General features: G+C 47.1%; 1 protein-coding gene across 2 annotated transcripts in view; it reads left to right on the forward strand.

Annotated features, from left to right (window-relative positions):
* Nucleotides 1-15,319, forward strand: part of LOC137433566 (peptide YY-like) — a 17,689-nt gene extending 2,370 nt beyond the window's left edge. For both annotated transcript variants that reach the window (XM_068125885.1, XM_068125886.1), the window contains exons 2-4: nucleotides 8,063-8,258; nucleotides 12,409-12,489; nucleotides 14,912-15,319. In XM_068125885.1, coding sequence (XP_067981986.1) covers nucleotides 8,077-8,258; nucleotides 12,409-12,489; nucleotides 14,912-14,939 — 291 coding nt within the window. In that variant the 5' untranslated portion in view covers nucleotides 8,063-8,076 and the 3' untranslated portion in view covers nucleotides 14,940-15,319. The remainder of the gene's footprint in view (nucleotides 1-8,062; nucleotides 8,259-12,408; nucleotides 12,490-14,911) is intronic.
* Nucleotides 15,320-21,111: the final 5,792 nt, after the last annotated feature.

The raw sequence follows: 21,111 nt of genomic DNA on the forward strand, positions 1-21,111 counted from the left end.
GGAATATTTGGGGGACAGAGCACAGAGAGAGCTGGGGGAGCAAGGCCGGAGAGGAGTCGGTAGAAGACAGAAAGACCACCTACCTGCCTGCGGTGAGTGAGTGAAAGGCCCTTAGAGATAGCTTCATCGCGGGAGATTCCAATGATTCTGAAAGCTTTGGATTCAACAGCGTGAAGCCGAGCCAGGTGTGAGGCAGGAGCACCAGCCCATAGGGGAGAACAGTATTCCATTGAGCTGCGGATGAAAGCCTTGTATGTGGTGAGGAGCTCAGGTGTGCCTAGGAAGGACTTCCCACGACGGAGGATGCCCAGTCGGCGACTGGCTTTGGAGGCCAGCTTGGAAATGTGGTTTTCCCAAGAAAGATCATGGCAGATGGTGAGACCCAAAAGCTTGAGCGACAGAACTTCTTGGAGAGGATTGTTGAGAAAGTAGATGGGAGGGTTGTCCAGTCGATCTTTTCGGAGAGACATAGTAAGAGTGTGAGATTTGTCAGGATTGAAAGACATGTTCCACATGTTTGACCAGTCTGTGATTTTGTCCACAATGACTTCATTAATTATTTTTTTTAAGTTACAGATTCGGATGAATTGGTGGTGGTTTCTGTGTTATATTAGCCAATTGATTCATTATTTTTTTAAATGATTATTTATTTATTTTCCTTAATCATTTATTACTCCCGCCAGGGAGTAATGCATTCGATCGTGTCCATCCGTATGTGTGTGTGTGTGTGTGTGCGTATGTGTGTTCGTGTGCTTGTGAACAAGATATCTGGAAAAGTTCTCAACGGATTTGGATGAAAGTTGGTGGGATGATTGCCCTTGGGATAAGGAAGAATTGATTAGTTTTTGGTGAAGCTCAGGATATTATTCCGGATGCAGGAATTTTTTGAAGGATTTTTTTACCATTGGAAGATCGGGCTCAGCAGCGGCCACCCACGGCGGGAGTATGTGCTCTACTGAATGGCGTTCTCGTTTATTTTCTTTCTCATCTGGCCAATATCTCAGGCACCTTTTAAGCTAGGAAGCTGATATTTGGACATGCCAATGACCAAGTTATTTGGCTGTAAAATATATTTTTGATTAATTGATTAATCAATTCATTGATTAGTTATTTAATTATTAGTGATTATTTAAGTACTTATATATTTTCTTTCTCTTCTGGCCATTAACTCAGGCACCTTTTGAGCTAGGAAGCTGATATTTGGACATGACAATGACCAAGTGATTTGGCTGTCAAGGCTATTTTTGATTTATTGATTAATCAATTAAGTGATTAATTATTTGATTAATGACTAAAAATGTTTAATTTTTTTAACTTACAGATTTGGATGAAATGGTGGTGGTTTATGTGTTCTGTTAGGCAATTGATTTTTTTTTAATGATTATTATTTATTTATTTACATTATTAATCATTTATTTATTTTCTTTCTCATCTGGCCAATATCTCAGGCACCTTTTGAGCTACGAAGCTGATATTTGGACATGACAATGACCAAGTGATTTGTCTGTAAAATGTATTTTTGATTTATTGATTAATCAATTAATCTATTAATTATTTATTGATTAATCAATCAATTATTAATTTTTTTATTACTGATGTATTTAATTAAATTTCGAAAAATTACATCTTCGGATGAAGAGTGGTGGTTTAGTTAAACCACTAGTGGTTTAGTTATGCTATTAGCCAATTGATTAAGAAAATCTTTTATGACAATCTTTTATCGATTTTAATTATGCAATTAATCAATCAATTAGTGTACACCTCTCCCTCCCAATGCAGTCTCTATTTTTTATTTTTCATTTTTTTTGTACACTGAATCGAGGCTCGTCGAAGAGCTGACATTTACTTCACAAACAAATCAACCAGACAAACAAAATATATAAAAAGAGGGAGCGGAAGACAAGATGGGGAGAGAAGGGGAAGCACACAAACACTTGAGAGCACACAACATTTGAGAGCAGGGATATGTGTGGGAGGGAGAGGGCTTGGGGGGAGGAGGCGTGGGAAGGGGGGGGGGTGGGAGAAGTATAAAACACAAGGACACCAAGGACTTCCAGGACAGAAGTTGGTATTTCAAAAAAGTGGAATTGGGGTGAAATTAGTGGTGGTAGAAAAGATCAAGGTTTTGGATGGGGGAAGATAAGAGATGGTGGTGAACAGCTGTTTTAAAGACCTGGAGGGAGGAGTAGGATTGAAGAGAGTGAGGGAGTTTGTTCCAGAGGCGGGAGAAAAGAGGAATGAAAGAGTGAAGGTGAGCAGAGAGTCTTGATTTTGGCAATTTCACCAGAAGAGGGTTGCTGGCAGATCATGTGTGACCTGTAGGAATATTTGGGGGACAGAGCACAGATAGAGGTGGGGGATACTTTTCTATATTTTCTGGATCTTTACTTTACTTTACTATACTATAAATACTTTACTGTATTTTCCTCCTTTCTGTATCACGAGGATAAATTTATCATCCTTCCTCTGTCTGATCGATTGGAGCTGCCCCAAGCTGAATAGCATGGCATATTTACACCCCAAAACTGACTTCAGAATGAAAAAAATTCTAATGATAACGAGATGTACATATCGGAGTCCACACAGATGCACACACATCACTCGGTGAGTAACAATATGGCGCCTTGCAGTCAAGTGATCACGTATCCTCCAATCACGATCATTGTCGCTCAAACCGAGTTCACCAAACTCTAGCATTCTATGGCTCTGGGTTGAGGACTTGGGGTTTGTGAGGGGGGAGTTCAAGGACTTGAAATCACATTTTACATTGCGCGGATGTTCTGTGGGTCCCTCCCTGTAAGGTATATATATAACAGGCTAATGCGGTCTGTGTGCCATAAACCCCTCCCCCTCCACGGAAATGCTCCTTGGAGAGAAACTATTAAGTAAACGGTGCTTCATATTAATCCAAATCTGCATAATCATAATCATCATAATCATCGTTTTACGGCTGTTTCCATGCTTGCATGTGTAAGCCGTGATTCACTTAATGGCCGCTTCACCAAAAGGCATATTTGAGGCACGTTAATTTTTTTGCAAAAGGCATATTTGAGCAACCAAGGAGTTCATCAGGGAAAAAATGGAAGGTTTTAGACTGGCCAAGTCAATCTCCTGATTTAAATCCAATGGAGCAGCATTTCACTTGCTGAAGAGGAGACTAAAGTCAGAAACCCCCAAAACAAACAACAACTGAAAATGGCTGCAGCAAAGGCTTGGCAAAGCATCTCAAAGGAAGATACCAAGAGTTTGGTGATGTCGATGAGTCACAGACTCGATGTAGTTATTACATGCAAGGGATATATATATATATTTTTTATTTTTATTTTTATTTTTTTGTATACAATATCGAGGCTCGTGAAAGAGCGAACATTAATCACACAGAAAGACAAACCGACACATAAAACATATAACATAGGGAGTGGTAGACAAGATGGGGAGAGAGGGGGAAGGACACAAACACAACATTTGAGAGCAGGGACCGAGAGACATGGAGACATCGAGAGATCTGAGAGAGGGCGAGGGCTTTGGGGGGGGGGCGTGGTAAGGGGGCAGTGGGAGAGGTATAAAACATATGGACACTGCCAGGACTTCCAGGAAAGAAGTTGGAATTCCAAACAAGGTGGATCTGGGGTGAATTAGCGGGGGTAGAAAAGGTGGCGCCGTGGGCCGTCGCCGCCATTGACCACGAGGCTCGAGTCAGGGAAGAAAGGCGTGTCTCCACCTCATCAGAGGAGGGGAGGGGCGCGCCCGCCCGTCGTCGTCCGGGGCGGAGCCCGAGGGTCGTGCGACCAGCCAGGGCCGAGGTGAGCGCCCCGATGGGCGTGTCCAAAGCGCCGGGGGCGTGATCGCTGGGGGCGCTATAAAAGGGCGCAACCGGAAGTGGAGAAAAAGAAGAGGAAAGCGAGACGCACTCTGGGTTGGTCTGGGTCGGTTGAGAGAAAGAGAGGAGGAGTTGGTTGCAAGGAGTGGGTGACAGTCGGTTGCCAGAGAAAGGAGTCGGTGGTCAGTTGGTTGCGGTGGTGAGGAGTCGGTGGTGACGAGTGAGACAAGGCCTGGCAAGGCAAGTGCAGGCGGCCGCAGCCGTGCCACCCAACCGCCAAAGGGGGCCTGAACGGCGGTTCGGAGCAGGGCCGAAACGGAACGGCGGCTGCTGAACGCGCCGGTTGTGCTGCGGGACCCCCCTTGGACCTTTCCTCTCCCTCCAGCCATCCACCTTCTGCCATCCCTGGCATTCCCCGCGTGAGTCAGCGTTCTGTTTGTTCTGTCCTGGGATATAAGTTAAGTCTGTAGGTAAGCTAAATTTGCACTGTGTCACCTGCGTCTTGTGCTTGTAAATAAACGTGACATCTGTCTTTTTGCTTGTGTGTAAATAGTAGGAATAAATGTAGTAGTATTTCAAACCTTTTTTTGTCTCCGTTTTCCTCTTGCATTGCGTCGCTTTTGTCTTTTCCCTCATTGAGCAGCTAGGGTGCGATACAACCAACGTTCGGGTGGAATCGGGTGAGTTTTGTTAGGTCGCGGTTTTAAACCACCGCTCGGTCTATAACATCCTAACCGCGATCTATAACAATTGGTGTCAGGAGTGGGATAATGCTCCCCACCGTCAGTGTATAGTTTGAAGACCATTCCGCAATTCGGTTAACTGTGGGCGTAAGTCTGTTAGGCAGGGTGCAATGGAGCAGCGGGACACATTTATTTATGTTTTAAAACTGTCGCACTCAGGGTCAGGTTAAAAGTAGAGGGAACTACACCTACATGCCACACTAAGGTAAAAGTAATAGGCCCGGGACGTGCCTAAGGGGAGGAGGGTGCAGTGTTGTGAATATGAGAATGTTTTTTTATTTTGTGGTGGTGGTAAAATGTTGTAAAAGGTTGTTGTAAAAGGTTGTTGTAAAACTCACCCCTCCTCCCTCCGTTGTGGTTGTATAAAGGTCAAAGGGCGTTCCCATAGTTAGTCCATAAAAAAACATACATGCAGGACACGATATATCTTTTATTTTGATAGTTATCTCTTATTCTGTGTTTTAGGATAAGGCTGTGTCTCCCATTAATTAAAAGTACTCCATTGCACCAGTGAAAGAGAATAGACCCCCTTTCCTTCCCATCCCCAAAAATCTCCCTTTCCATCCCCTCCAAAACCTCCAATGACCTCATATTACATCCCCCTCTCGTCATTGGCGAGCCTCGATTGCCCATATTACCTCCCCTCCAATATTGCCCATATATATATATTTTTTTTTTTTTTTTTTTTTTTTTGTATACAATATCGAGGCTCGTGAAAGAGCGAACATTAATCACACAGAAAGACAAACCGACACATAAAACATATAACATAGGGAGCGGTAGACAAGATGGGGAGAGAGGGGGAAGGACACAAACACAACATTTGAGAGCAGGGACCGAGAGACATGGAGACATCGAGAGATCTGAGAGAGGGCGAGGGCTTTGGGGGGGGCGTGGGAAGGGGGCAGTGGGAGAGGTATAAAACATATGGACACTGCCAGGACTTCCAGGAAAGAAGTTGGAATTTCAAACAAGGTGGATCTGGGGTGAATTAGCGGGGGTAGAAAAGATCAAGGTTTTGGATGGGGGAAGATAAGAGATGGTGGTGAACAGCTGTTTTAAAGACCTGGAGGGAGGAGTGGGATTGAAGGGAGTGAGGGAGTTTGTTCCAGAGGCGGGAGAAAAGAGGAATGAAAGAGTGAAGGTGAGCGGAGAGCCGAGATTTCGGCAGTTTAACCATCAGAGGGTTGCTGGCAGATCTTGTGCGACCTGTAGGAATATTTGGGGGACAGAGCACAGAGAGAGCTGGGGGTGCAAGGCCGGAGAGGAGTCGGTAGAAGACAGAAAGACCACCTACCTGCCTGCGGTGAGTGAGTGAAAGGCCCTCAGAGATAGCTTCATCGCGGGAGATTCCAATAATTCTGAAAGCTTTGGTTTCAACAGCGTGAAGCCGAGCTAGGTGTGAGGCAGAGCGGGGTACCGGCCCATAGGGGAGAACAGTATTCCATTGAGCTGCGGATGAAAGCCTTGTATGTGGTGAGGAGCTCAGGTGTGCCGAGGAAGGACTTCGCACGACGGAGGATGCCCAGTCGGCGACTGGCTTTGGAGGCCAGCTTTGAAATGTGGTTTTCCCAAGAAAGATCATGGCAGATAGTGAGACCCAAAATCTTGAGCGACAGAACTTCTTGGAGAGGATTGTTGAGAAAGTAGATGGGAGGGTTGTCCAGTCGATCTTTTCGGAGAGACATAGTAAGAGTGTGAGATTTGTCAGGATTGAAAGACATGTTCCACTTGTTTGACCAGTCTGTGATTTTGTCCAGGTCTTCAGAGAGTGAGGAGGCAGCAGACTGCCGATCTGAGGGAAGAGGAATGGAGCGGCAGAGAGTGGAGTCATCAGCAAAGAGATAGAGAGGATTTTCAAGAGAGTCAGAGAGATCATTGATGAAGACCAGAAAAAGCACGGGGCCCAGAACACTGCCTTGGGGAACTCCAGCCTGAACAGGAAGAGGAGATGAGAGAAACCCATTCAGGGCCACACGTTGACGACGACTAGAGAGGAAGTCCGCCAGCCATGCGTGGAGAATTCCATGGATACCAAAGGAGGAGAGTTTGGTGAGCAGAGCGGGGTGCCAGACCGTGTCGAAGGCACGTGATATGTCGAGGGAGACAGCTCTAATTTCCTGTTTGGCATTGAGGACCTCCATCCATTGTTGAGACAGCAGAAGCAGCATGTCCAGAGTAGAGATGTTCAACCAAATACTAACTATTGAACTAATTTAATTTACTTTAAATTAATCTGTTCCAATACTTATGTTTACCTAAAATGGGGGTGCTGAACATAAAAATGATTATTGTTCTACAATGGTAAAACATGTATGAATGGAAATACCAATAAATAAAAGCTGACTTGTACTCTTGCCTCATATTCATCTTTGGATCTCAAATCAAAATTTCTTGAGTATATAGCAATCGTACTAAAATACGCAATTCGTTGTCTGTCTGTCTGACTGTCTGACTGACTGTCTGTGTCTTCTGACTGATGTTTAACGCATGATACATTTTATTGATACTTATCCAATCTCAACCAAATTTTACAGGAATACTAAGGGTCACATGATGGAGGTTGTACCGATTGAACTCCCCACCCCCCCTCCGAATTTCCCCCCAGCTCCTCAACCCCAAGGAGGTTTTCCATGCCAAGGGGGTTGCGTGTTGAGGTGTGCATCCATCTTAAAATAGCTTTATCATGGTGTTTTTCTAAGGCCGCATCTAATAACAAAGGTAGTAACGCTGGTGATAATAGCATCATATTAATGTTATTACAAATCAATATTAATACTAATAATACTCCCTTCCCCCCCCCCCCCCCTCCTCCACCCCATGGGGTTTTTCCTGCTTGAACAAACGCAGTATTAAACGTGTATAAATAGCTTATCATGGCATTTCGTGGGATAAATAGCCTCGACCAGAAGTAAAAAGTTTATAAACCACAAACACGTACGATTACCTTTTTAAACAGTCGCTAATGCTGTTTAACACTAAACTGAAAGAAATTTGGAGGAATGCCGACATCTGTTAGGCAATCTATGCTTATCGCATCGACAAACACACACGAGTGAAGATCTACTGTAGTCTATATACGCCACAAGGTTTAATAACACGACCTTTCCTGCTACTTCCGTGGAGATTTTCCAAGGCATTTTTTCGTGGCGTTTTTCCAAAGCTGCTTCTCATTACAAAAGTAATAACACCATTTATGATAATAGCATCATATTAATGTTACTACAAAACAATAGTAACACTAATAATTTGATGCCTCCCCAAGGGGTGTTTCCTCCTTGACCTAACGCCGTGTTAATGTGAATAAACAGCTTTTCGCGGCGAATAAACAGCCTCAATTTGTTTAAAACATTTCAAATCTCGATTCCTGTTTGCAAAACAATTGAATAAAAAATTCTCCATTTTTCTCAGTAGACTAACCATGTTTTGGAAACATTTTACCATTTCCCCGTCATCACTTTCATCCTTGCTGATAAGAGTGCATTCGTGTTTCATTCAGATCTAGGACCCCAAATGAACGTGAATGTGTCCCACCTGTTACTGCTGGTGATGGCCCTGTGTGCCCTGCTGGGTGTTCTCCAAGCTCAGGCCTTTCCTGGGCAACCTGTTGCACCACCAGTAAATGCATCTCCAGAGGACATTGTGAAATATATGAGGGCTGTACGCCATTATCTCAACCTCATCACCCGGCAGAGGTATGCTTCACTGTTAAACCTGCAGTTATTGACCCTTTTGATATCGATTCTGGAGGGAACTGTTCAGGCTTAATTTATATACAGGAACCCCCGCTGCCCCCCTCTAAGGATAAAAACGCAAAAAGAATCCAGCACAAGCTTCTTAAGGTTTGCCATTTCAGATTGTAGCTGTGTGAACATGCTGTGCAGGTGTCACATTAGCCACCACGGTTATTGTAACGGGCACCCTAACCGCTAAGGCAACACCAGGCTTTTATGACGGTGTATATTTTTTAAAGTACAGAAAGTCAGGAGACGACGATGGTTCACGAGCGAGCGGTATTCAATGACAAAGGACTGAGGATAACCAAAACAGGCCTGGAGAGGCCAGGCCGGAAATGTCAAAACGAAGGTTACTGACCTTGAAATGAGATAGAAAATAATGTATAATCAGTTATGAGGTTAGTTAGCCACACAATACCGAAAATTCGGTGAAAAATGAAATGAAAAAAAAAAATGAAAAAAAAATGAAATGAAAAGTCGAGCTCCGTGGGGCTAGACACGTGACATTGACTTAACCAAATATCGAAACCCCTGTCAGATTCCACCAAACCCCTCGGAGAAGATGTAGCTTGAACTCGATTATCCCCTAAAAAGATCTTTTTCGGGCGTGGCTCCGCCCACAATGGGCGCAATACACCCACTCTAGGCAGGACACAACTAGATCATGATATCAACCTCCCACCCAAGTTTCATCAAGATCGGATGATATCATCGGGTAGTTATGCTGCTGTCAGGCAGACACTAACACAGGACGAATATAGTGGTCACTTGATAACTCGTGAACCAATAAATGGTTTTATAGGCAAATTAATGTATTATGGCCAAACAATTTTAATTCTTCTATCGAAATAATTTGCATTCAGAACAGAAAATATACGTTCAATGCCGCAAAAGATATCCCACAATGCCCTGCCTTTTGTCCCCGTCGCACCGCGGAGCGAAAGGGGGACTATGGTTTTCCCCTCCGCCCGTGTGTGCGTCCGTCCGTCCGTGCGTAAGCAAAGGACCGAATTCTAATTTGGTGTGTGGGTGCAACTAGGCACATGGAAGAACCCTACTGAAAATTAGGTCGCCACATCAAAATCCAAGATGGCTGTCACCATGTATGTCTGAACCTAGACATACATGGTGACAAGTCTTCAAATTAGAGCTGTCTCCCTCGACATATCACGTGCCTTCGATACGGTCTGGCACCCCGCTCTGCTCACCAAACTCTCCTCCTTTGGTATCCATGGAAATCTCCACGCATGGCTGGCAGACTTCCTCTCTAGTCGTAGTCAACGTGTGGCCCTGAATGGGTTTCTGTCATCTCCTCTTCCTGTTCAGGCTGGAGTTCCCCAAGGCAGTGTTCTGGGCCCTGTGCTTTTTCTGGTCTTCATCAATGATCTCTCTGACTCTCTTGAAAATCCTCTCTATCTCTTTGCTGATGACTCCACTCTCTGCCGCTCCATTCCTCATCCCTCAGATCGGCAGTCTGCAGCCTCCTCACTCTCTGCAGACCTGGACAAAATCACAGACTGGGCAAACAAGTGGAACATGTCTTTCAATCCTGACAAATCTCACACTCTTACGATGTCTCTCCGAAAAGACCGACTGGACAACCCTCCCATCTACTTTCTGAATAATCCTCTCCAAGAAGTTCTGTCACTCAAGCTTTTGGGTCTCACTATCTGCCATGATCTTTCCTGGGAAAACCACATTTCCAAGCTGGCCTCCAAAGCCAGTCGCCGACTGGGCATCCTCTGTCGTGCGAATTCCTTCCTTGGCACACCTGAGCTCCTCACCACATACAAGGCTTTCATCCGCAGCTCAATGGAGTACTGCTCTCCCGTCTGGGCTGGTGCTCCTGCCTCACACCTAGCTCGTCTTCACGCTGTTGAAACCAAAGCGTTCAGAATCATTGGAATCTCCCGCGATGACGCTATCTCCGAGGGCCTTTCACTTATTCACCGCAGGCAGGTTGGTGGTCTTTCCGTCTTCTACCGACTCCTCTCCGGCCTTGCTCCCCCAGCTCTCTCTGGGCTCTGTCCCCCAAATATTCCTGCAGGTCGCACAAGATCTGCCTGCAACCCCCTTATGGTTAAACTGCCAAAATCAAGACTCTCTGCTCACCTTCACTCCTTCAAGCCTCTTTTCTCCCGCCTCTGGAACAAACTCCCTCACTCTCTTCAATCCCACTCCTCCCTCCAGGTCTTTAAAACGGCTGTTCACCACCATCTCTTATCTTCCCCAATCCAAAACCTTGATCTTTTCTACCCCCGCTAATTTTTTTTAATTTTTTTTTTGTATACAGAATCGAGGCTCGTGAAAGAGCTACCATTTATCACAAAAAGAAATCAGAGACAAACAAACAAAGTATATAAAAGGGGAGTGGTAGACAAGATGGGGAGAGAAGGGGAAGCACATAAACACAACATTTGAGAGCAGGGACATCGGGAATGTGTGGGCGGGAGAGGGATTGGGGGAAGGCCACTTTTTTGAGGTGACTTTTGACTTCTTTTCTGGAAGTCCTTGGCATCCTTGAAGTCCTTGGCATCCTTGAAGTCCTTGGCGTTTCATACCTATCCTGCCTCCCCCCAGGCCCTCTCCCTCTAAAAACATCTCCCGATGTCCCTGCTCTCAAATGTTGTGTTTGTGTGCTTCCTCCCCTTCTCTCCCCATCTTGTCGACCGCTCCCATTTTTATATACTTTGTTTGCTTGTTTGTTTGATTTGTTTGTTTGATAAATGTTAGCTCTTTCACGAGCCTCGACTCTGTATACAAAAAAAGACAACAAAAAAAAAAACCTTGTGAGCAGAATATCTTGAAAAATAAGCCAAGTACCAACTTCTAATCTGGCGTGTGGGTGTATCTAGGCATAAGGAAGAACGCTATTGAAAATTGGGTCGCCACGTCAAAATCCAAGATGGCCGCCTTGCGTCTTCCACTTTGTCAACGCACATCACTTCACCGACAGGGGACCTAGTTAAGATGGCGGTACCCAGTAACGAAGGTCGGTCTTGTGTCGGTGCGAGAAATCTGGAGAAATCGAGCTTTAACTAGTTCTTGTGGATCATACATACCCAAACTTTGATCAGATATTTCTGGACAAAAATTGCGGCCTATACACGAATGATTACGGTACTTGGAAAAGTAACTGCGAGAGGGCCTCTGCACAACAGGAGTTGAGTTTTCTTAGCTCCCTGAAAGGGCTGAGATCTTGCAGCTGCCCTGCAGACCCCAAATGAAGTTAACCGATGGAAACTCTGAACTGTGGACGGCCAGGTGCTACCCAAACCCTCGACCATCTCTGCAGTGAGTGGTCTTGAACCTTGCAGGAGTCCCTCCTGTGAAAATGGCAGGCTTGGTCATTTATTTATTGGACGTCTGCAGTTGGAAAAACAACGCCGTGTCATTATCGACAAGGTAATGGTTACCAACTTTTCGGCATTGGACATCTTCAAAAATACACAAAGCTAGTGCTAGCTATGTTTACGTGAGAGCCGAATGTAGCAGCAAGACTTCCATGAAGGGGAATTTTTTTCCTTCCGTCCCTTGAAGGGGAAACTTGACCCATGGAGACGGAGGACGCAGGAGTATCTGGTTTTGGTGCTTCTCAACACCGATGAGAAGGTGGAGAGAGGTTATGTTTTCACCTGTCCGTCTCTCAGGAGGATATCTCAAAAAGTTATGGATGGATTCGGACAAGATTTGGTGGACGGGTTAGGTGTGACGAATACAAATTGATTCGATTTTGGCGAAGATCCAGATCCCAGAATTTTTTAAAATTGGCAATTCTTCACCATTGGTGGGGTGAAAACGATATGTAGCATGATATTTCCTACGGTTGTGAAAGGATTTGGACAAAACTTGATGGATGATTTGGTTTTGGTCAAGGTCCGGACACAGATCCGATAGATAAAAGTTTGGAAGATAAAATGTCCCAATAGGGACAGAGCTAAACATCATAAGTTTTCAAATCACAAATCAAAAGGCTTACATTTCAAAAATTGTTCATTACATCTCTCATGTCGCACCATTTTTTATTAACAGTAATTACACTGAACCTCATTTTTGGTATACCCTGTCCTCTGCCTCTTCCCTGAAACACCATAAATGGTGGTTACAGGTATGGAAAACGCATGGTGAACAACGAAGTGACGCCCAAATGGTGGAACCTCCAGCAACTACAAGAACAACCAACTTACGAGTAAGACAAATACAAATTAGGGTTGGAATGCCACATGAACGACTTAGAGGTTTCTCACAGAAAGACAACCCCGAAAGGGAAGCATGGAAACTTAGTATTTTAATCATAAACTTTGTGTTGGTGAGTACCGGTATGCAGTTTTAGCACACACTTGGTACAGCAAATCTACAATTACTGGGAGGCTTGACCCTTGGTCTATTTACTTTTGTGATGACATTCATGCTCGGACAAGAGAAGAGCATGCCAACCTGCTTCACTCAGGTTTAAATTCACTGATGGAAAGGGTGAAGGGGACAGTGGGAGTAGGAGTAGGGGTAATGGGAGAAGGGGCAGTGGGAGTGAGATTAGGGGCAGTGGGAGTGAGAATAGGGTCAGTGGGAGTGAGAGTAGGGGCAGTAGGAGTGAGAGGAGGGACAGTGGGAGTGAGAGTAGGGGCAGTGGGAGTGAGAGTAGGGGCAGTGGGAGTGAGAGTAGGGTCAGTGGGAGTGAGAGTAGGGGCAGTGGGAGTGAGAGTAGGGGCAGTGGGAGTGAGAGTAGGGGCAGTGGGAGTGAGAGTAGGGTCAGTGGGAGTGAGAGTAGGGTCAGTGGGAGTGAGAGTAGGGGCAGTGGGAGTGAGAGTAGGGGCAGTGGGAGTGAGAGTAGGGGCAGTGGGAGTGAGAGGAGGGGCAGTGGGAGTGAGAGGAGGGGCAGTGGGAGTGAGAGTAGGGGCAGTGGGAGTGAGAGGAGGGGCAGTGGGAGTGAGAGGAGGGGCAGTGGGAGTGAGAGGAGGGGCAGTGTGAGGGAGAGTAGGGGCAGTGTGAGGGAGAGTAGGGGCAGTGGGAGTGAGAGTAGGGGCAGTGGGAGTGAGAGTAGGGGCAGTGGGAGTGAGAGTAGGGGCAGTGGGAGTGAGAGTAGGGGCAGTGGGAGTGAGAGTAGGGGCAGTGGGAGTGAGAGTAGGGGCAGTGGGAGTGAGAGTAGGGGCAGTGGGAGTGAGAGTAGGGGCAGTGGGAGTGAGAGGAGGGGCAGTGGGAGTGAGAGTAGGGGCAATGGGAGTGAGAGTAAGAGCAGTGGGAGTGAGAGTAGGGGCAGTGGGAGTGAGAGTAGGGGCAGTGGGAGTGAGAGTAGGGGCAGTGGGAGTGAGAGTAGGGGCAGTGGGAGTGAGAGTAGGGGCAGTGGGAGTGAGAGGAGGGGCAGTGGGAGGGTAAGGGCAGTGGGAGTGAGAGTAGGGGCAGTGGGAGTGAGAGGAGGGGCAGTGGGAGTGAGAGTAGGGGCAATGGGAGTGAGAGTAGGGGCAGTGGGAGTGAGAGTAGGGGCAGTGGGAGTGAGAGTAGGGGCAGTGGGAGTGAGGAGGGGCAGTGGGAGTGAGGAGGGGCAGTGGGAGTGAGGAGGGGCAGTGGGAGTGAGAGGAGGGGCAGTGGGAGTGAGAGGAGGGGCAGTGGGAGTGAGAGGAGGGGCAGTGGGAGTGAGAGGAGGGGCAGTGGGAGTGAGAGGAGGGGCAGTGGGAGTGAGAGGAGGGGCAGTGGGAGTGAGAGGAGGGGCAGTGGGAGTGAGAGGAGGGGCAGTGGGAGTGAGAGGAGGGGCAGTGGGAGTGAGAGGAGGGGCAGTGGGAGTGAGAGGAGGGGCAGTGGGAGTGAGAGGAGGGCAGTGGGAGAGAGGAGGGGCAGTGGGAGTGAGAGGAGGGCAGTGGGAGTGAGAGGAGGGCAGTGGGAGTGAGAGGAGGGCAGTGGGAGTGAGAGGAGGGGCAGTGGGAGTGAGAGGAGGGGCAGTGGGAGTGAGAGGAGGGGCAGTGGGACTAGGGGCAGTGGGACTAGGGGCAGTGGGACTCGGGGCAGTGGGAGTAGGGGCAGTGGGAGTAGGGGCAGTGGGACTAGGGGCAGTGTGACTAGGGGCAGTGTGACTAGGGGCAGTGTGACTAGGGGCAGTGTGACTAGGGGCAGTGTGACTAGGGGCAGTGTGACTAGGGGCAGTGTGACTAGGGGCAGTGTGACCAGGGGCAGTGTGACCAGGGGCAGTGTGACCAGGGGCAGTGTGACTAGGGGCAGTGGGACTCGGGGCAGTGGGACTCGGGTCAGTGGGACTCGGGGCAGTGGGACTCGGGGCAGTGGGACTCGGGGCACTGGGACTCGGGGCAGTGGGACTAGGGGCAGTGTGACTAGGGGCAGTGTGACTCGGGGCAGTGTGACTCGGGGCAGTGGGACTAGGGGCAGTGGGACTCGGGGCAGTGGGACTAGGGGCAGTGGGACTCGGGGCACTGGGACTCGGGGCACTGGGACTCGGGGCAGTGGACGTGTTATTTGCATGACAGGTGACTTCCACTTGAAACAGTTTTACCAAATCAACAGGCTATTCCCAGTACACTTTGATCATAACTGTAATAAAATGTCTTTTGTGATGTGGTGCAAACAGATCTGTCAAAACTTTATCGAATTCCTGTGCACCGCAGATACGAAGACTATGTACTCCAAGGATAAGTGAACTCCAATCCAAAGACCTGTCCTTCCTGCAACTTCACACATGCTCAAAGCTTACACCAAAGCCATTTGCAGGGCGACACGGCTCCATCCCGTTTCATTTCACCCCATTGCCATTGGAGTCCACCTGTCATGTCCTCATGGAAAACTGGTCTGGATGATGTATATTTGTTAACTCATTGCAAAGAACATTACAAAACATTAGCAATTCCTCGTCCCCTTGTGAATTAAAAATATATAGCATGTGGCCATGTGTCATGCTCTTAACATGCCTTTGCACATTTGTTGTGTCCTTTTCAAGTTGTTGTGCACCCGTAAATTCCTGCATAAACTACCCGTTCCACACAAGATCGAATTTGACTGCAGGTGTGCTTGTATGTGTGCAAGGCAAAAGTAAAGATTGTTTTTATCATGTACCCCACAAATTGCTGATCAGCATAAAAACATTTTTGTTTACTTATTCGAGGCTCGTGGAAGAGCTAGAGCAGAATGGAAGGGAACAAAATGGAAAGGGGGAAACACCAACTGCAGAGAAGAAGGGAGAGTGAGGTCAAGATCAGGGAGAAAGACCGGAATGCAGGGGAAGAAGAGAAGGACTGGGTCGCAGGGGAAGAAGAGAAGGACCGGAATGCAGGGGAAGAAGAGAAGGACCGGAATGCAGGGGAAGAAGAGAAGGACTGGGTCGCAGGGGAAGAAGAGAAGGACCGGAATGCAGGGGAAGAAGAGAATGACCAGAATGCAGGGGAAGACGAGAAGGACCGGAATGCAGGGGAAGAAGAGAAGGACTGGGTCGCAGGGGAAGAATAGAAGGACTGGGTCGCAGGGGAAGAAGAGAAGGACTGGGTCACAGGGGAAGAAGAGAAGGACTGGAATGCAGGGGAAGAAGAGAAGGACCGGAATGCAGGGGAAGAAGAGAAGGACTGGGTCGCAGGGGAAGAAGAGAAGGACCGGAATGCAGGGGAAGAAAAGAAGGACCGGAATGCAGGGGAAGAAGAGAAGGACCGGGTCGCAGGGGAAGAATAGAAGGACCAGAATGCAGGGGAAGAAGAGAAGGACTGGGTCGCAGGGGAAGAATAGAAGGACCAGAATGCAGGGGAAGAAGAGAAGGACTGGGTCGCAGGGGAAGAAGAGAAGGACCGGAATGCAGGGGAAGAAGAGAATGACCAGAATGCAGGGGAAGAAGAGAAGGACCGGAATGCAGGGGAAGAAAAGAAGGACCGGAATGCAGGGGAAGAAGAGAAGGACCGGGTCGCAGGGGAAGAATAGAAGGACCGGAATGCAGGGGAAGAAGAGAAGGACTGGAATGCAGGGGAAGAAAAGAAGGACCGGAATGCAGGCGAAGAAGAGAAGGACCGGGTCGCAGGGGAAGAGAAGGGCATAGGACGCAGGAGGAGAAAACAGGGGCCAGGACACAAGGGGATAAAATAGAGGCTACCCAGAAATTAACATTTAGGGGTTGTTTTTTTTTGTACACAGGATCGAGGCTCGTGAAAGAGCTAACATTTATCATACCAAAAAAAAAAAATCAGACAAAACATATAATAAGGGTAGAGGTAGACAAGTTGAGGAGAGAAGGGGAAGTACACAAACACAACATTTGAGAGCAGGGACATCGGCAGATCTATGGGAGGGCTTGGGGGGAGGAGGCGTGGGGTGGGAGAAGCATAAAACACAAGGACACTGCAAGGACTTCCAGGAAGGAAGTTGGTATTTCAAAAAAGTGAATCTCGGGTGAAATTAGCGGGGGTAGAAAGGATCAAGGTTTTGGATGGGGGAAGATAAGAGATGGTGGTGAACAGCTGTTTTAAAGACCTGGAGGGAGGAGTGGGATTGAAGAGAGTGAGGGAGTTTGTTCCAGAGGCAGGAGAAAAGAGGAATGAAGGAGTGAAGGTGAGCAGACAGTCTTGATTTTGGCAGTTTAACCATAAGAGGGTTGCAGGCAGATCTTGTGCGACCTGTAGGAATATTTGGGGGACAGAGCACAGATAGAGCTGGGGGAGCAAGGCCGGAGAGGAGTCGGTAGAAGACAGAAAGCCCACCAACCTGCCTACGGTGAGGAAGTGAATGGCCATCGGAGTCAGCTTCATCATGGGAGATTCCAATGATTCTGAAAGCTTTGGTTTCAACAGCGTGAAGCCGAGCGAGGTGTGAGGCAGGATCACTGGCCTAGAGGGGAGAACAGTATTCCATTGAGCTGCGGATGAAAGCCTTGTATGTGGTGAGGAGCTCAGCTGTGCCAAGGAAGGACTTCGCACAACGGAGGATGCCCAATTGGTGACTGGCTTTGGAGGCCAGATTTGAAATGTGGTTTTCCCAGGAAAGATCATGGCAGATAGTGAGACCCAAAAGCTTGAGTGACAGAACTTCTTGGAGAGGATTATTCAGAAAGTGGATGGGAGGGTTGTCCAGTCGGTCTTTGCGGAGAGACATAGTAAGAGTGTGAGATTTGTCAGGATTGAAAGACATGTTCCACTTGTTTGCCCAGTCTGTGATTTTGTCCAGGCCTGCAGAGAGTGAGGAGGCTGCAGACTGCCGATCTGAGGGATGAGATATGGAGTGGCAGAGAGTGGAGTCATCAGCAAAGAGATAGAGTGGATTTTCAAGAGAGTCAGAGAGATCATTGATGAAGACCAGAAAAAGCACAGGGCCCAGAACACTGCCTTGGGGAACTCCAGCCTGAACAGGAAGGGGAGATGAGAGAAACCCATTCAGGGCCACACGTTGACTACGACTAGAGAGGAAGTCCGAAAGCCAAGCGTGGATACCAAAGGAGGAGAGTTTGGTGAGCAGAGCGGGGTGCCAGACCGTTTCGAAGGCACGTGATATGTCGAGGGAGACAGCTCTAATTTCCTGTTTGGCATTGAGGACCTCCATCCATTGTTGAGAAAGCTGAAGCAGCATGTCCAGAGTAGAGTGACCAGGTCTGAAACCAAATTGATGATCAGAGATCAAGCCATTTGAGAAGAGGAAAGATTTGATATCCGAAGCAATGATGGATTCCATGACTTTGCTGATAATTGGGAGAAGGCTGATTGGTCTGTAGTTGCAAGGATCTGTTTTTACACCTTTTTGTGTAAAGCGGTGATGTTGGCTGATTTCCAAGGTGATGGCAAAAAATGACCTTGAGAAAAATAGAGTGTGAAGAGAACAGAGAGAGAGAGTGAAAGAGCGGCGGAGCAGGATTTTAGGACCCGTGGGCTGATGCCGTTAGGTCCAGTTGCAGTATCAGTCGAGTCGAGGTTGGGGTGTTTTTTTTTTTTTGGAGAGGGGGGGGGATTCTTGTGGAGTAAAGGGTGAGATCGTGAGGGGGGGGGGGGGGAAGAAACAAAAAATATATTCAACGAAGAAAAAAAGAACACTCAATTGTAGCTGTTGCGAGTGGATGTAGCAAGAGATGAATCCATAGTTCTCTCATTCCAGGAATCGTAGCAAAAAGGTTGAGACACTATTGATAATTAAAAAAAGAAGTTGAAGCGAAATCTTCATTCATTCCTTGTGTTCCCAGAGCAAGGCCTGTGAAAAAAGGTCTCACTCAACTTACACCCCATACAAGGTTTGGTGACATATTCTGGTTAGGGCAACCCTTGCAGGACATTTCTGGGGTGGGTGTCACTTTTTTATTTTCTTTGGTGGGGGTCAGCTCTCAAAAATGGGGGCGATGGTGTCATACTTGTGTAATTTAATATTTATTTGCAATATTGCTGGCAATCCAACATAACTGAAGTTCAAATGGACCGACCAGAACAACGCGACACCATGCTGGTATTGGTCATACATTCATCAGTGTTCTCTGGGGTGTTTATCGTCTTATGGGGTTGGGGGAGGGATTTTGCTCCAGCCTTCAATTACACTTACATTAACAATACAACACTGAGTGTTACATATCTGATTGTTAACGTCAAATAATTTAGTTGGACAGGGCAAAGCCTGCAAAGAGCCCATTCCAGGTCCATCAGACTTCCTGATGATCACAAGCACTAACCAGTCTTTAACTGCCCTGCCAACAAAATTTGTAACTCTGCGTCTTTTTCTATGGGTGCTGAACGCGTGCACAGCTTGCATCATAATTGCACTATTGAGAAATCTGTTTCTCCGGGAATGGTCAGCTAATGGTGTGTGCTCTGGTAGGGGACCAAATTGTCCTTGTCGGTACTTCCAACAGTAGTAGCATGTGTCATGTGTTTCCTCTCTGAAGTCTCCTCATTGGTATCGTCACCAACCATCTAAATGAAGAGGCACCGGGAGAGATGATAGGTGGAATAACAACCACCAGATCTTCTGACTTTGCTAGAATCTCCTTTGATAGCCCAGTATCAATGGCCTCTATCTCATCGTCGGAGGAAGTGGCCCATTCCATTTAGTAAAGTCATCGGATCTTTTGATCCGGTTATGTGGCGTACTGCCATGGCAAGACTTGTGTGCTTGTGGGTCTTGATTCTTGCACGTGACGAGCAATGCAAAAGATTCTTCTCTCTTCAGACTGATTTCTGCATTCCGGAGGAAGGTTCCAAGCATCATCACCCATCGGCAGAAATAACTCAACGCAGGAACCAATCTGGACCGTCTGGAATAATCGTCTTGGCCGAGGCAAGATTCAAACCTGCGGTATTCATAGGTTTTATACAGATTCCATTACACTGAGCAATATCACTTCTGATCAGCATCGCAGCGTGGTACAAAATCCTGGTGTGTTCTGCCTGGTCGCAATCTCTTCCATTATGTGTAGATGCACTGGGTCCAAATGAGCTACACACTTCTTTAAAAGATGCATTCAGAACATCCGGCAGAGAGATGGAACTGCGATACACCAGTTCTGGTTGTGTTTTAATGTGGGACTTGTCGGACAAACGGACAGACTAGAAAAACAGTTGTGTCACAATCTGGAGTGATATCCACTCTGGAAATGTTCCAGAAGTGTTACCCAAACAGAAAATGCATTCAAACCTTGTATGTAGTGTGGGTTGAGCAAACACCTATTTCTAAGGCCTTTTCAGGAAATAGCTCCCGGACTATTGTATGACATTCCACTCTGTATTCAAATTCTCGATTCTGCCCTTATCACATGGTAGTCCTGTTACTGCTTCCAGAAGTCGTTGCTGTAGATTGGGAAGAATCAAGTCTATCGTTTTTCAGTATATCGTATACTAACAGACACTTTATGCTCATCGTACAAAATCGAACAAGGCAATAGTCTGTATGTACAGCATGTGTATACGCCTGAAAATCCTAGAAAAAAACAACAGGGCTGGGCCTATCTGCATCCAATTTTGCATACGTCTTGGTAGTACCCAGGGTAAGGTCATGGGCACAAAAATACCCACACCTCCCCTGCAAGAGCAGGGGCGGGGCGAGGACCATTTTCGCCTCGGTACATGTGCCACAGTTCAAGTGGTTTACTGATCCCTGCCGCAGAAAGGGGGGGGGGATTAATAGCCACCCGACAAAAAACATTTGCCCCACCTCCCCCACACCCATGCTTCTCCTGAAGGGAGCGGGGGTTTCTAATCACTTGAGAAGGCCTTCATTAGTCAACTTCTGAACCGATGTGTGTGCTTCTTCCAGTACGTCTTTAATCGATGGATATCTCTCTGATCCAAGTGTAGCTTACATTGCCGGACAAATGGCTACTAGTATTTTAGTCCATGTTCTGGGTGGCATTGTGCACCGAGCCAAGTTTAACAATAGGCTTACAATCGAGAATGACGATTGTTATCTCTGAACATAGATTCTCATAGTACTAGTTGGAGTAGATGGCCTCTGCAGTGCGTATCGGAGAGATCAGGATTACACTTTTCTCTGAGCAAAGTTTCTACTCCACCAGGTCTTTCAGAGGAGTTTGGAAGCTCCATCAAATGCACAAGGAGCCATTGTTTTAGACTCTAATTTACAACCATTTAACTCTTCTCAAATTGGGTTATCACAGATGCAGCCTTCTATAATCTGAACATCTAGAAATGCATCTACTGGCCTACCACTGACATCAAGGTTTTTTTCCTCTTTTCTCCCGCCTCTGGAACAAACTCCCTCACTCTCTTCAATCCCACTCCTCCCTCCAGGTCTTGAAAACAGCTGTTCACCACCATCTCTTATCTTCCCCCATCCAAAACCTTGATCTTTTCTACCCCTGTTAATTCACCCCAGATCCACTTTTTTGAAATACCAACTTCTTTCC

The sequence above is a fragment of the Myxine glutinosa genome, chromosome 10 (assembly GCF_964187855.1).
Source record: "Myxine glutinosa chromosome 10, kmMyxGlut1.1, whole genome shotgun sequence".
Classification (NCBI taxonomy): Eukaryota; Metazoa; Chordata; class Myxini; order Myxiniformes; family Myxinidae; genus Myxine; species Myxine glutinosa.